At 38.1% G+C, this 16,425-nt stretch overlaps 1 protein-coding gene across 1 annotated transcript in view; it reads left to right on the top strand.

Moving 5' to 3' along the window:
• The window catches only part of SYTL5 (synaptotagmin like 5), a 77,046-nt gene that overhangs the window by 53,522 nt on the left and 7,099 nt on the right, over positions 1 to 16,425 (top strand). The window contains exons 10-15 of the mRNA XM_057411832.1: positions 1,560 to 1,666; positions 6,091 to 6,183; positions 10,394 to 10,459; positions 11,408 to 11,586; positions 12,410 to 12,512; positions 14,623 to 14,784. Coding sequence (XP_057267815.1) covers positions 1,560 to 1,666; positions 6,091 to 6,183; positions 10,394 to 10,459; positions 11,408 to 11,586; positions 12,410 to 12,512; positions 14,623 to 14,784 — 710 coding nt within the window. The remainder of the gene's footprint in view (positions 1 to 1,559; positions 1,667 to 6,090; positions 6,184 to 10,393; positions 10,460 to 11,407; positions 11,587 to 12,409; positions 12,513 to 14,622; positions 14,785 to 16,425) is intronic.

Genomic DNA, 16,425 nt, shown 5'->3' with positions numbered 1-16,425 from the left:
CACTTAACAAGTTTTATATTTGAAAATACAGTAGTGTTAATTCCAGTAATTTTGGCACAAAGTTAGTATTAGGTAAGTTATATGCTCTTAGAATTGTTACAAGATTTTATTCATAATTGGACATTGTTGAATCATTCTCTCTGTGGTTGACTCTGTGCAGATACTACCTATCTGCCATTACATTTCACACCCACTTTTCCCACAAGCATATATGGAAAACAATGAGCTGTCAGAGAACAGTTCCCTTGCAGACTTCATGTCCTTTTATTTTTATATGTGATGCACTGAGCCAGTCAATTCCTCTGTAATTTACCTCATTTCATTGGAGGCTGTTAGGTAAATGAGGCTTGCGCAGGAAGGTGCTGCGCGATCCACTTTGCAACAGTGGGTGGAGATCCTTCTTTTCCTGTCTGAAATAGGAGGCAGGAAAGCCCTGAGCTGTTCTGCTCCTCCCAGGCACTCGGCCCACTTCTTACAGGGCTAACAGGGTGGGTTCAGATATACAAGTTTCTCTCCAAAACACAGCAAGGCTCACTTCATTTCATCTGAATTTAGCCCAAAGCAGAAGCAGAAACACAGTGATGTATCGCATAGAGGTAATCAAAGGACATAATTTTCTTCACCTTAAATTTTAGAACTTGAAAGATTCAGAGTTTATTTGAGAATATTGTATGGTGCAACTCCAGGCAGAGAAGTTACAGACAACTACTTCTTTAGGAAGTGAAAATTCTCTTGTTTCTGCTATCTTATAAAATAAAGACTTTCCTAGTAGAAAAGAACGGGCCTCATGTTGCCAAAGCAACTGGACACTGAGCAAAATTGCAGGCAACCTGGGATTCTTCACTGTCTCCTTGTTGGGGGATCTCAAAGGAAATGAAGCTCTGGAGATTATAGCCCAGATAGAAGATTAACAGTTAAAAACTTTCCAAATTCCTACCTTCAGGGTCATTCTTTCTTTCACAGTATATTGAACAGTCATGCAGAAGATTTATGTGGAGAGGACCAAGGTCTTTCTCCAAAATGTCTTACATGTTTTATGCCTATAGAATGGCTAAGAGACCTGTAGGACTTAAAAGAAATTTGTGCAGGTCTCGAGACTTGTTCGCTGCCCCTTCCCTTCTGCACAGGGAACACCAGTAATGGCAGAAATACATTCTATGTCCATCCCTAGTTGCTTAATTCTGAAGCAGACATTGGGGAGAGTTTGGTGGTGGTGGAGATGTGATAATCACCATGAACACTTGGACTGTGAATCTGGCAGTATTCCAGGCTGATAGGCCTACCAGAGAAAGTAAAAAACTTAATCTGTAGTATTGTCCGCAGGAGGCAATTACAGCAGATATATAGGGCAGGAGAAAAAAATATTGGCCAGAAGGCTGAACAGCATCAGAAAAGCATATTTTTCAATTTATCATGGTCTTCAGTTGCTGTAGTTTATGACGGATACCTAAAATGTTTTGATTTTTTTTTAAATTAAAAACCAGTTAGGTTTGTAGAAGATGGAACTGAATGTTTTCGTACAAATTATAGCAAGCATTTTAATTGCTTTTATTTTACAGATCGTAGCCGATCTGAGATAGATTTGAGTGGATCTTTCTCTGAAGGAAATGAGGATACTCTGAGCATAAGAAGCAGATCTGTACCTAGTGCCTTAGATCAGGAACTGGTGAGTGATAAATATGTAAATGTTTATCTGGTGGAAATCCTGTTTGTTCAGACTTATGAAGTCAGCACTGTGTGTATATATATGTATTTATTTCAGGGATATGTGATGAGTTTTTAAATAGCTTCATTTTCTGAGTATGTTGGCTATAGAATGCTTCTATTGAACAGTCATGGTTACAGATTGTTCTTGATTTTCTGTTTTTTGAGTTCACAAGTGAAAGAAATCTAGCCTGAAAAGAAATTTTAGGCATATATTACACATGCTCTGGAGTTTTGTTAATTCATACTTTCTTAAATTTTAATTTTGATGCTGTGAAATACTGTACTTTAAAGGCTTTTACCTTTGGTTTTGATTTTTCCCTTATATATATATTTTATCAAATGAAGCCACCCTTCTAGCTCTGCCACTGTTGCTTGGTGCCTTTCCTGTTCACTGTTTTCTGTCATACCTCTCCATGGCTTTTTCTATGTATTCTAGGCTGTTTTTCTTGACGTGATTCATAACTACCTTCTTTTCTTCTGGGCATTAGAATCATAAAACAGTTAGGGTTGGAAAGGACCTTGAGATCATAAAGTTCCACCCCCCTGCCATGGGCAGGGACACCTCACACTAAACCATCTCACCCAGGGGTCTGTCCAGCCTGGCCTTGAACACCACCGGGGATGGAGCATTCACAACCTCCCTGGGCAACCCATTCCAGTGCTTCACCCCCCTCACAGTAAAGAATTTCCTCCTTATATCCAGTCTAAACTTCCCCTATTTAAGTTTGAACCTGTTACCCCTTGTCCTATCACCACAGTCCAAGTGAAGAGGCCCTCTCTGGTATCCTTGTAGGTCCCCCTTCAGATACTAGAAGGCTGCTATGAGGTCTCCATGCAGCCTTCTCTTCTCCAGGCTGAACAGCCCCAACTTTCTCAGCCTATCTTCATATGGGAGGTGCTTCAGTCCCCTGATCATCCTCATGGCCCTCCTTTGGGCTTGTTCCAGCAGCTCCATGTCCTTCTTATGTTGAGGACACCAGAACTGTACACAGTACTCTAAGTGAGGTCTCACAAGAGCAGAGTTGCGGATGTGCATAATTGCTGTGAAAGAATTTCTAACCTTATTAAAAATGCAGGGAGGGGAAGAACAGTTATTGAATAAGTGCTTCATCTCATTATACTCTTTCCTGAAGTTCCAGAAATTGTGCTTATAATTTAAGAAAACCCACAGTCTTCTGCATTATGGTTTATGCACTTTGTCTATTGTCATAGTCCTTCCCTGCCATCTGCTCTTTTCAGAAGAGCATTGGCCATGGGAGATGTCTCCCCTTCTTGTAGCGTCTGATACTTGTGGCTTGGTGGAAAACAACAATTCGGGATTTCCATCTGTTTCTTGGCTTGTAAGTGCTCAGAGAATTTGCCTGCAGCATTGCTTTGATTGGGTTAATCTGTAAGGAAATAAAAAAGGCCATTCCTATGTGTCAGATTTCTGTGGAAAAAAAACTTCAAAAATAAGTGATTTATTTTTTAATTGCAACAAAGAAAAGGGACGTGTTCTTGGTTAAAAAGCTGGAAAATATTGCAGAAGAAAAGCATAAAATAAGAAAATAACAACTTTAAATAACTTTTCATCAGTTTTTTGCTCTAGTTGTAAATGGTGGGGTAGTTACAACTTAAGGATTTCTGAGACAGGTACCAGAGATGCTAAATCCAGAGTGGTATTTTGTTCTTTGATTTTTGTCTTCCTCTTATTCTGAGGGATTTTTTTTCCTTTCTTGCTGCCTGTGAATGAATTTTTGGCTTGCATCTCAGCAACTTTGTAGCTTCTTTGCTAATGTGGTATAACCTTGACTTAGTTGCTCCAGGGTCTATGAGAGTGCTAGTTCCTCTTTAAATTTAATTCATAATCGAGTACACAGATCTCTTATAATAATAAATATATAATATATCATATTCTCATTTACTGTGTCTTAGGAAATAAATTGATTGCATTCATCAGCTTTAGTGTTACCATAATTTTAGGGTAGTTTGACTTACAGGAGTCCTTCAGAGTCTTGCCCTATATTCATTATGGATAGAGGGTTTTGAGATAAAAGTTGCATTCCTGCTGGAGTTTAGTTTATTTGGTGCTCAACATTAAGAGGCAAAAACCAAATAAATAAATATCTAAAAAAAAAATATAACCCCCACAGGAGACCATAAGATTAATGCCCTACTAGCTCTAACTTTAATAGGCTAATAACACTAACCAATTGTGTAGTTGCAGTTCTGTAACACCTCCTAAGAAACATACTCATTGTAGTGCAAAATGGATCAAGAGCATCGGTTAAACGTTAACCATTCTTTTAGTTTCAGATATCTACTTGCAGACAAAAATTGGTAGTCAGCTAGCTGACATCAGAAATCTTAATATTTGAGTGTCTTGACCTGAAAAGTCTCAGTCCGAAGATGTTTATTTTTTGCCTTGTTTTTAATTATTCAGCAGTAAAAATGTAGCAAGTCCACAAGAATGTATACAACAGTGCAAAGGAAGGAGTTTTGCATGTGTTTGTGTTGCAACAGGAAGAAGCAATTCTGCTACAGGCAAGAAAGAAAGGGGTGTATTCGTGTGCCAAGTTTTAAACTTGAGTACTCCACTTGAATTCTGAAGTCAGTGAGGAAAGAAGTGAAGGATGGGTTGGGGTGTTTTGGTTTTGCTTTAGGGGTCTTGGGGGTGTTACTTTTGGGGGCTTAAGCTGTCTCCCTGAAACAGTTTGCTCTGTTGTGCCTGGGTCTCCATGGACTTTTTCTGTAGAGTATAAAATATATGTGACTTCTTTTTTCTTTGGGGTGGTAACAGTGCCCTGAATAGATAGAAGAGATCATCAGAGAAAGCTCATTGTAAGAACATGAAGCTGAGAGGAGTATTTGCTTTAATATGTAAATTTTGGTCCCAAATAGAATAGTGGCTTGTCCTGATTTCCCTCTGCTTGATATTAAATATACAGTTACAGTAGGAAAGTAGCAATAGAAAATTTTGCATCACTTTCAGACGCTTTTATTTCAGTGCAGTCACTGGGGCAAAGGAGAAGAGATGCAACAGCTAGTTTTATGTTTACTAATGAAAAATGCTCTGCAGATCTTGACATAAACTGTGACAGTTCATCTCTCCAGCAGCATTTCCTCTGTGCTGTTTTCCCTGATTAGCATAGAACTCTCCTGAGTTTGAATACACTACTTTGCTGTTTAGATTAAGAGAATGAGGGCTGCAAAGCAACAGAGAATGAGGTAGCTTACCACATGATATTTATAAGGCTTTAAAGCAGATATAAGGCAGTTGAACATTTGACTTCCACTACAACTAGAAGCAGAGTCTTTCAAAATACATTCCGTAAGGCTTAAGGAAATGCTTGAAGTTTCCAAGCCACGCTTAATGGGATGATGATGTCTGTTGGGGTTTTTTCCTGTAACTTTACTTAAGGTGAACAGCCCTATTAGGACCATCAGCTGGATTTTAATTTACTTTTTAGATTTTACTCTATTGATGTGTTTAAATATTTTTTTCTGTATATGAACTAAAGATGTTACAGTTCTGTCTTGTTTATTAAGACTCGGGCATACATATGAAGCTGTGCAATTACTGATTTCCCCACATCTTTTTAGTTATTCAAGTAATACAGGGATTTAGTTATTTTTAAAATATGCACATCTGGATTTTTGTTTATGCCTTAAATATATTCAGTGTGTATGATGGCAGAGCAAGCTTTTTCCCACGTCGTTTGACAATAACCCAGGGCTTTCAGCACTGCCTGTTATAAAGTGGGTCTGTGTTAACAATAGAGTTCATGAAACCAAAGAAAGCGTGAAAGGGTGCAAGCGTAATGCAAACTGTGTCCCGTAGAAACATATAACCTGAACTGTAACCAAGAAATTAATCATCTAGTGGCATCTGGCTGCAAATGTCTTTAGGTAAACCAGTTTAAATGATCTCTGGGCCCTTCGTATTGGACCTTAATTCGCTCATTTATTTTGTTAAGATTTGAAAAATTCTCAGTTTCCCTCTAAGATTTCCAAACCTGAATTCCTGAATGCGAGTAGTAGTAAGTAGAATAAGGTATTTCACATGGGATTGTTAGTAGATATGGAAGTGGGGTTTGTTTATGTGCAGAATTGCTGGCTATGCAAAGTTATGCATCTCCAGAATAAGATATGAAATATGTATTTCAAGTGTTTCAGTTCCCAAGCAATTGAACCCTAAAACCAGAACAGCAACTTTTCCCCTTATGCTGTGTGGATGTGCAAAGATGTGAAAAATGTAATATGAAATTCCTCTAGAGATTAGAATTTTGAATGTATTCTGCACTGTTTTCCAAAAATGGAAAATATATGAAACAAAATTAAGTGGCAGAGCCTGACCAAATACAGAGCAGAACATGACAACTAAAATGCCTGTTTGTCATTTAGGATTATCTGGATGAAACGCAAGAAGGTATTGATGACATAGTGGCTTCTAGTTATTCAAGGAAACACGGACATTTGACAAGTGGATTATCAACAGTAAGATTTTGAGTAGAGAATGTATGCTTTTTATTCCACAAATGATCACTGTTCCTCCAAAAAGGAGTTTAACTGCGTACTAATTAGCAGCAGATCATCTTTCATCCTGCACTTGAGAAACATCCTTTAGCATGTAGATAGTGTTTCTATTACATTTCTAATGCTGTTCTGTGCAGCACATCAAAGAGGAAACATACTCATCAGCAAATTTCCACCCATGCCTAAGTTACTACCAAGCTGACATTTTTGGAAAAGTTAAAACATAGTTGTTTGCAGTATGTGACTGCTCAGCTTTGCAGAGGAGCACTTAATTTACTTGAAATGAAGAGAACAATGCTGTGGTGGGATCTTCCATCTCAAACCACCTTCTGGTTGTTTAGGTTCTTGGGACACAAATACTTCTCTGTTTTGCCGCATATCACTTCTGTGGCATCATTGTCCATCCTTCAGCCCAGCTTCTTCTGTTTCTCATTACACGATTACTATGCCACCCACATATGAAAAGTATTTTTCTCTATAGTGTGGAAGGAGGTACTTGGGGATTTTGGTTGGTGATGACTTTTCTATCCTCTGCAATAATTGCAGTACTTTTCTGGTACATTCTTTTGTTTCTTGTCAATATCCACAGGCTCTATACTGTAAATCAGATGTCCAAGTCTTGCAATTGTCTAACTGTTGCAACTTAATGTTAGCTTTAAAAGGATGGGTACATTTTCAGGTTGCTTGAGATGCAGCAAAATGGATATAACAAGCCTTATGCAGTTGATTATGTAGTCTTATTCATTGAGAAAGAAATCAGATTATAAAAGTAGCCTTTAACATGTCTAATTTATGACTGTGTACAGCATTTTTGGGATCTGACTTTTAGGGTGTGGGCAGCTGATAGCATCTTCAGGAATGTCATGGAGCCCTTTCTGGCCAGTCTTCTTCAAGGCTTGTGCCTAAGAATAGCTCTGGTCAGCATATAGTGTGTCAGAAAAACTCCAGATAGAAGATGAGAGGGTTGAAGAGGATGAAGACAGCTGAGGAGTCTGTATGCTAAAAAGGAAGAGAAAAGTTGGTCCATGACAGTAACCAATGAGCTGCCTTTTCTAGACTGCATCCCCACTAGTCCCCATGCAAGCAGGGCCCAGGGAATGCCTACTTAAGTTCTTGATCCCAGAGAAATGGATTTGGCCAAACCCAGGCTTGGCTTACCTGAAGAGGAAAAAGGGCTCAGCAAACTGCTGACACAGTGCATTTTGGTAACTTAGATCTGGCCAGACCCTTTTTCCTTCTGGAACATGCAGTTCACAGAAGCTGACACAACAGACACGTGTGGCACTTAACACCAAATCAAATTTGAGCAAATGTAGCTTCTTGGCACTGGTCTAATTAGACCCATTTACCTGAGGTTGACTATGACCCTCTTATATGACACTGTCTCCAATGCTTGCTGGTCCCATGGATTTTTATAGGCGGAATTATTTTTATTTCCTCTGAATATTGGTATGAGGGTTGCAGGTGCTTAAGTGCTTTCTCCATTTAGGCCACTAATTGAGGAACTGCATATAGAGAGCCTTCCCTCTATGTGCTGTAGGCAGCATTCTGTCTCTGCACTGGGTCTTGTCCTTTACTGTAGATTTCCCTTTGACCTTTTTCTTAAGCGGAGCACAGTTTTTTCCAGTTCTGTAGGTTTGAGATAATCTCACATCTTGGTGCACTCGTTTCTCTGTGTTCGCCATGACATGATTTTTAATGTCACTGCATGCTACATTAGTGGCAAAGTTGCAAATGGCAAAGCTGCTTCTCCCTTCAAGAGCAAGTGAATTTTACAGGTTCTTTTTTTATTCCCCTTTAGTGTGTGTTGCTAGTTACTAATGTCCCCCCTCTCTCTTATTTTTGCTTTTAGCCTGCTTCTTGTAAGCCTTTGAGGCTTCTGCACTGTATGGATTTCTTTAACATACTTACCTATGAAATTGCTGTGTACTATTAAGTCACACTGAAACAATGTTATTAATTAACAGTAGATTCTAACTGCATGGGGGTCTTCTTTGGGTTTTTGGGGGTTTTGTTTCCTTTTGTTTGTTTTTTCTTTTTTTGAATAAGAGAATTTAGAGTATAGTATGGGTACTCTGACATGAGCATTTGAGGTAAAGGAAGAAATATCTCAAAGGGTAAAGATATTTGAAATCTGCCTGTAACATGAGGGAGCTAAAATGGAAATGGAAATTACATTCAACAGGAACTGTAGCTCAGCATTAGGTTATTTTACTTTGTGTTTTCCAAAGCTAATACATGAACGGTGTATTTAATTTTCCCTGCATTCTTCACTGATTCCTCTCCTAAACATATTAATGTGTTGTTGTCAAGACCTATCTTATCAGTAATACTGAATTGTTCCAGTGCCTTACTGCAGCAGTTAGATATGATGCAAAACAAATATAAATCTTAGTCAGATACTAAAGTAAGGCTCCACATCATCCATATTTGGTGGTTGTTTACTACTTATGAAACTGGAAAGTTGATAGATTTCATAAGAACATTACATTTAGCATATATAATGTCCAGTGTAAATGCCACAGAAGAGAATCTGTGGTGGAAAAAGTAAAGTATATAAAATACTTTTACTAAATTTGTGTTATTTTGTTTGTGGTTTGAAAGCAATTAAGAAATTGTGTTTGCACATATTTTAGGGTCAGAGGTCATCTATTTGTTTAGGGCTCTCTGGGTTTTGGTTGTTTGTATTTGTTTTCCCAATCATTTATCCCTCATTGCCTGCTTACCTAAAGAGCAAGAAAAAGAGTATTTGGATTCAGTAGAAGAAAACTCGTTCACCTTCTTGTGTTGACATAACTTTGTTTTTCTGAAGGCGGCACACAAATTTTGCATTTCTGTTGCGCAGGGATAGTTTAGTCATGTTGGAGCACACACTGGGACTGTTAAATTAACCAACAGTTTCCAAGTATACCTGTTTTCATGTATGCTAGAGATAGAAATGCATAAATGGTAAAGGCAGAAATTTAGCTCAGAGTTTGAGGAATAGGAGGAAATATGACACATTTGTTGGTGTGTATTGCTAATTCTCCAGTAATTTTAACCAGTCCTGCTCATGGAATTTCAGCTGGTTATATCACGGATTAAAAGGACAAGCTTTTTTCTTTTTATTTATTTATTTATTTTAAAAATTAAGGATAAAGAAGGCCAGCAGAAATACAAAAAAGACCAAAATCAAGCCACAACAAAAAAAAAACACACACAAAAAAAAAAACAGAAAACCCCACCCCAACAAACAAGTGAAAAAAAAAAAACAAACCCACAAAAAAAAAAGGCAAAACACCTCAAAGCCTAAACAAGACCAAAACCCACAAACCAAAATATTTTTTTCTTGTTTTTTACTCCTATATAGTGTATAAAATTAACTTTATGGTTAATGACTGCTTGTTCTGTTTCTCATGTCTGTGTCATATTGGCACAGGCCTGCTTATCCCTCCAGCTTTCTGTGGTGCAGGGCCCCTAGGCAGAGTCCTGGGAGAACTGAGTTTTGCCACAGACCAGTTCTTTTTGTGTGGCTCTTCCTCTTGACTGCGGTCTCCCTTCCTCTCAGCAGCTGATAAAGAAGAAGGTAGATCAAGATGCAGTTTCCCTTGAGGTCACTGGTGAGATTTCCGGATACTGCCCTAGCAAGCAGAGGGGGAAAATTATTCCCCCAGTATTCTTTTACTGTGTTTTTTTTCCCAGAAGAGTGACTTATTTCAACATTTGTGTGCATTTTTCATTCTTACAAACTCCACAGAGAAACTGCAATTTCTCACAAGGGCGCCAATCTGGCAAAAGTATGAATGCTTAACTTTTGACTAGCTTAAGAGAGGATTGACTTCATGCAGACATAAATGAGGACAAGTCCAAATGCAATCCAGTACAAATCCAAATCTGTAGGGTTGGTGTTCTAAAATATAACTTGTTTTGATACAGCATATAATTAATTTCTATTTAATTAGCATGTGCTTTACATTTCCAGTTAAAGCCACGTGTCCTTTATACTTGAAGTTACAGGGAAAGCACTTAAGACTTCTCTGATATGATACTTTCTCCTTTCTTGCTACAGCTTTGCAATACAAACTTCATTTACCTGTCTGTATAGGTAAAGATTTATCACTTCACTTATTCTTTCTTATTGCAGCTGTCTAACGCTTTTTTCTCTTGCTCTTTTGTACTGCCTTCATTAAAGAACTCCCCAGAAGGCTCTGACAGAAAATGGACATATTTAAATGTTCCTGAAACAGACGGTGATACTGTGAGTTCTCCCGAGTTCTCTGCTTAGCTTACTTTTAAGGTTTCTCTCTCTTTTTTTTTTTCCCCTTTTTTCCCTATTTTTTTTTTTTTTTGAAGACTACACCTGTGTGTCTTGCGAGGTTCCTGTGTCTCAGGAATTACGTAGTTACATATATTTTTGAGCAATTTTGCTCAACAACTCAAAAGAAAACATGCACCAGATTTCTCAAATGCCTTTTGGCAGTGTGAATATTGCTCTGGTATTCTTTAAAAATATTTAGGTCTTTCTTAATTGTAATCTTCCAAAACAGGACATCTTCATAGCAATACTCTGCATGGTAGGAGTGAAAAAAAGAGATTGAGGGGTGATAATTACTTTGCAGTGGAAAAATTTGTGGGATTGTTGCTAAACATTTTGGCCTTAGGGCAGCTACAGAAATGCTGCCTATTGAATTTTGCTCATTCTTGTAGAATTGCTAGTGAGAAGTAAGTGTTGCTTTAGACAAGTGTGGCTTTATACTGTCTCCATATATGGGAAGCTTCCTTAGAACTTTTTCTAGTGGTTCTGTCGGCAGATGTCTTATGAGACTCAATAAAAATTAGGTGAACAGCTGAGCCAAAGAGGTAGGGTTTTTTTTCTGCTTGGAACTTATGTGAACTTACAATTTATGTAGCTGTCAGCTCTTCAGTTCATGCATGAATTACACAGTAGTACTTTAGATTTAGTCATGTTTATAAATAGGGTTGAGTCCTGCATGGAAAAACATCAACTGTCTAGACACTTATTAACTCTAGTTCTTATTCCCTTTTACATCAAATGGTGAAATTTCTGTTCTATGATGTATCTGTTTTCACAGCAAGTCCTAACAGCCTTGCAATATTATCACACTTGTTGCTATATGAAAAAAAGCAGGTTCTTGGAAAGAGTAATTTGTTTTACCCTCTAAGTCCTTTTTCTGTTCCCTTCCAGACTAGCATTAACAGCATGCTGAGTGTATATAGTGAAACTGGTGACTATGGCAACGTGAAGGTCAGTGGTGAAGTCCTTCTCAACATCAATTACAGCTACAAAACAGGTGCCCTCAACATCCTGGTGAGAAGTTGCAGAAACCTGGCCATTGCAGATGAGAAGAAGCAAAGGACTGATCCGTAAGCACAGGGAAAAGTTTCCTTAAGCTCTGCTAGGACTGCTGTACACACTGTAGTCTGGTGTTGTGATATGAGCCTGAGAATTCATAGGATCCAGTTGCTACAAGCAGCATTCTGGTGACAGATGGTTTGGGATTTCCTGTGGGAAATGCACTTTTAGTATGTTTCTTAAGGCAACATGTGCCTATCCTGGGGAAACAATAAGACTACTTAAATTATTAACTTGTTCGATAGTAAAAGGACAAAAAATATGAAGGATTAGGGAGGCTGAATTGATTTCTTCTAGAATAAAAAATAATGTATATGAGAGGAATGATGTTTTCGAGGGAGGGAGGGATAGAAATAACTTTGGTTTCATGCACCCGCAGATTCACTTTGCAAGGACCATTTTCTGAGTTTTTCATTATAGTTCTCAGTATGATATGTATATTTTCTCCTCAGAAAGTAATAGCTAGTGTCTCTAATCCTGTAGTAAGCAAGGTATGACATTTTTCATTCTCTTTTTATTTTCAATGTTGTCATATGTAACCAGTCAGCAATCATATACTACAACATGGAAAGTGTTGGGAAAGCTTTCTGCATTTCTGAGGATGAGCAAATTAATTTAGCTCTGTCTTCTGTTATTCTTATCCTATCTAACATTGCTATGCTTTTAGATAAAGACCATATCTTTCCATGTTTCATACGTTCTCTGTTACATGGGTACGTTGTTTAGACTGCAAGAATTAATTTCCTTGTATGTGTTGCTGATGCAGCAGTGTCAGGTCTTTGCTCAAACTGGTCATTTGGATTCACTGCTAATAATTTCCTGCTTGATCTGCAGATACGTCAAAGCATACCTTTTGCCTGATAAGTCCCGCCAAAGTAAGCGCAAGACCAAAATTAAAAGTAACAGCACCAATCCAGAATTTAATGAAACGCTGAAGGTGAGAACACTGTCTTTCTCTCAAGCTGTGACGAATGTTCCACTTGTGCTTACAGGCATTTTTTATATGCGTTCCAGTACGAGGATTAGAGTTTGGGAGAGATATCTCAAAAGGAAAGATATTTAAGCAAGCACATCAAGTAGTCCTGTGAGTTGTAATTCCTGGCTTTCAGCACTGAGGAAGTGTTTTTGTTGGTTCTCCCCTCTACAGGTGAAACTTCTATTAGTTTCCATATATCTTTTTCAAAACTGTTGATGTTCCCATGTAACCTGAGAGCAAAGTTGCTAAAAGCACTTGAAAGATTTTGTGCACCCTAAGTTAGCAACTGATGCTGAAGTAAAACTAGCTTAAAACTTCCCATCTAACTGGTTTTGAAGAGACAACAAACTCAATAAGGTCTGAATTCCTCTGGAGGCTTGGATTTATTTTTAAAGCAGAATTGATTTTACTAAGAAAATGCTAACAATGACTTCACTGTCTGCCTTCCTAAAAAGCTGTGGTGAAGTTCATTTTCTGTTGCAAAAGGCAGTGACAGATTACTTCCTTGAGAGCTGGTGGCACGCAACATATCAGGCTCTTTCCTTCCTTGCCTTTTACCTATGTCCTCTATAGAGGGAGAACTCTTTTGAGCTCTTCACAAGTTGTTCATTCACCTCCTTGGCTCTGTGGTGCAGGTGGGAATGGCAGTTTCTGCTCCGGTCACTGAGCACAAGGCTCCTGGTGATTCCCCTTTCCTGTCGATAGATGAGAGTTCTCTCAGCTGGCAGTCATGAGGCCAGAAACTCTTTTTGGTTTCTCCTGATCCCTGTCCCCACCCCACCCCCCTCCAATTTCAGTGGTGTTTTAAATAAGTTTCTTAGATGCTCCCTGGCCAGTATTCTTGGCTTAACCTGGCTACAAACCATTTTGCAGACACACATGCTTGGTCTGGCCAGACTGCGTGCCAAAGGAGAGTGTCTCGTACAGCCTCATTTTTAAATGGTTTTTAGTAAAGTTCGGACTTGCCTGAACTGGGTAAAAAAAGTGTTAGATTCTATTTAGCAACAAACATAGCACTGAACATGTTTGCTGGTAGGAACTCGGTGAGGATAGGACCTAGCACCTTGCTAAAAATGTAAATTGCAACAAAGAGGGCTTACTTGCATTGTGGGTAGGTAAGCAAGGGCTATGTCTGCACATCCCAACTGTAACTACTGTTAAAAATAAAATAGAATTAAAATAATTAAATCCGTCTGTATCTTCCCACTTTGACTTGTATTCTGTTATTGCTGAATATGACATCTCTCACAGTGGAACTGTTGGCATTTAGTTTAAGCACTGTAGACATATCTATACATGGCTCGCCAACTGACTTGACTGTTTCAGCTTTTGGAGAATATGTGTCTGTGTCCATACGTTATTCCTAATGCAGAAAAAAGACATCTGGGTCTCTTCAGCTAACACCAGGAGAAGGGTGACTTTCAGGGAATTAATGTGTCTTTTGCTAAAAGCAGATTGTGTGGAGCTAGAATTCCAGATGTTTATAATTTTCTGTGTATTTGCTACAATATGATGGTTTTTTCAGAGGAGTTTTTTAATAGCTTTCAAAACCAACAACGGTTACAAAGACTGATATGCTTGGTGTATGCAGTTTTGGAACAATATCTCATCTTGCAAAGATACAGTTGAAAAGGAGAGGGTGTCACTTCTAGAAAGTTGTATACAGCAAACTGTCTTTGTAGAGATGAAAGAATGAGTGGGGTTTCTTATAAACTAAACTTTGATATTGACCTACTGTTTTTACATAAACTTATCAGGAATTAACAGCATCATAGTTATAAGCATCGTCATTTACTTTATAATAATAAATACCCAGTAAATAATACAGAAAAAAAACCACAGTCATGATAGTAACATTAATGACCATAGGATGCATACTGCAAAGAAAAAAGATTTAACATTTGCATTATGAGCTTTCTGGCTCCATCGATTTTTGTTTGCAAAGAAAACAAATCTTTCATGCTTTGTTTGTTAGCTGCTGTCGGCTTCGTGAAATTGAGTTAGAGTTGTAAAAGGCTCCATGGAAACTATTATTTCTGCTTATTCTGAGAGTTTCTTTTTCTCTTGGCAGTATGTCATCAGTCACACACAGCTAGAAACCAGGACCCTGCAGCTTTCTGTCTGGCACTATGACAGATTTGGACGCAACAGCTTCCTTGGGGAGGTGGAAATTCCATTTGATTCCTGGAACTTTGAAAATCAGGGCGATGAGTGGTTTGTGCTCCAGCCCAAGGTAAGGGTTTCCAGTGGCCGGTGAAAGTGTTGCAGAGCAAATTTAGCAAGTATTCGTTATTTTTCCTTTGGAATGTGTTTATAGAATTGGACATTGAGTGTCTAATATGGCAATAAAAATATTATCTTTGTTCTTTATTCAACCAAAACATACTGGTTTTAAAGTCTGCATAAAATCTTCACACTATTGGCTACTTAAAAGGTGTTTTTTTTTTGTTTTATAACTAAACTATTAAGTTCTTCTTGTAACAAACCGCAGCAGATAAATGACCCAGTAAAGAAATTAACTTTTTAAAATAGCATATAAATCAGAGGACTTTTCTACTACTCCCCCCATCCAACCTTCTAACAGTTTATCAAAGAAACAGACCATTTTTTTTGTTTCTGTTTAAGGTGCTTTACACCTTTCAGCTGTCAAAAAAGACTTCCCTATCTCTTATTCGTCTTGACTAGGAAGGTACAAGATAAAGCTTATCAACAGGCAAATCAATAGGATGACTTCTGTGTCTAGGGCACTCCCTGCTTTGGCAAAGGTGTGGTCTCCTCTTTGAAAACTTACACACCTTGGACTTTAAAAGTGGCAAAGATAATTCTCAGTTTTCTAGTTCGGCTTTGCTAGTAAAGGTGACCGCCAGCTCTTCCGTTGTGGTCCAGAAAAGGTGAGACCAGGAAGAGAAAGTGAGTAATGATGGCAAACATGTTTCAGTCAGCACTGTGTTGTCAGTATTTGTTTTGCTTGCAGTAAATATGTGATGTTGGTCTGAAATTGAGCTTCTTACCGCGGAGTAATCTCTATCATCTTATTTCAATCTCTGGGGATTTTTGTGTGTAATGGTGGTTTCTTTTAATCCTAACAGAGCAAAAAAAAAAAAGGCAGTCATAAAGGTTTCCTGGTCAGGAAAAAAATGAGGTGCTAAACATTTCAGCCATTCCAGCTGGAAGGTGTTGTCTGGTTACTTCCAAAAAGGATTTTAAAATTAGGGTTTTTTTTTAATGAAGAAAGCAAACACAGAATTGGTCTTGATTGTCTCCTAAGTTAAAAAAAAATGTTTCTAGACTTAAAACACTGCTAATATTTTTGATCAGCAAAGATAATATTTTTAAAAAACATAAATTATTGTGTTTTGAATTAACAAAAAACCAAAACACAGGTTAATACACATGCACATTACATGGTGCTTCCCCATGTGAACTGCCTGATGGAGGCAGGAATGGCAGTCAGACATTTCCCATGTTATTACAGTACTTTATTTGTTCTGTCATGAATCATTTAGCTGGTTTAATGAAAAGGTTGGAGACATTAAGACCTATTTTTTCTATGAGCATTGGATGTCTGTTTTGAAGAGACGTATGGTTAAATTGGAAATAGAAAATTGTTCTGTGGTTAAAGAGGGGGCAGAGCCATGTGTGTTTGGGGTGCGGGGGGAGAGGATGACAAATTGTTACTGATGTAAGAACTTACACCATCGCTTGTCCACAAGTAGAACAGAAAAAAATAATCCTTGCTGTCTTTATGGGAAATCTGATCCTGAACTTGCTCAGCTTAGACCTTAAGTGATCTGCCTGACTCACAAGATTTAGATATTGTGGAAATTGTTCCACAGCCATTTACTACAGGTTTTCTTTTGTCTTCTGTTGTAGC

Source organism: Pezoporus wallicus, unplaced genomic scaffold (genome assembly GCF_028554395.1).
Source record: "Pezoporus wallicus isolate ANWC-B61680 ecotype Strahan unplaced genomic scaffold, APGP_CSIRO_Pwel_v1 contig_1438, whole genome shotgun sequence".
Taxonomy (NCBI): Eukaryota; Metazoa; Chordata; class Aves; order Psittaciformes; family Psittacidae; genus Pezoporus; species Pezoporus wallicus.
Note: the sequence above shows the minus strand (reverse complement) of the source record. Positions and strands in the feature narration are given on the sequence as shown.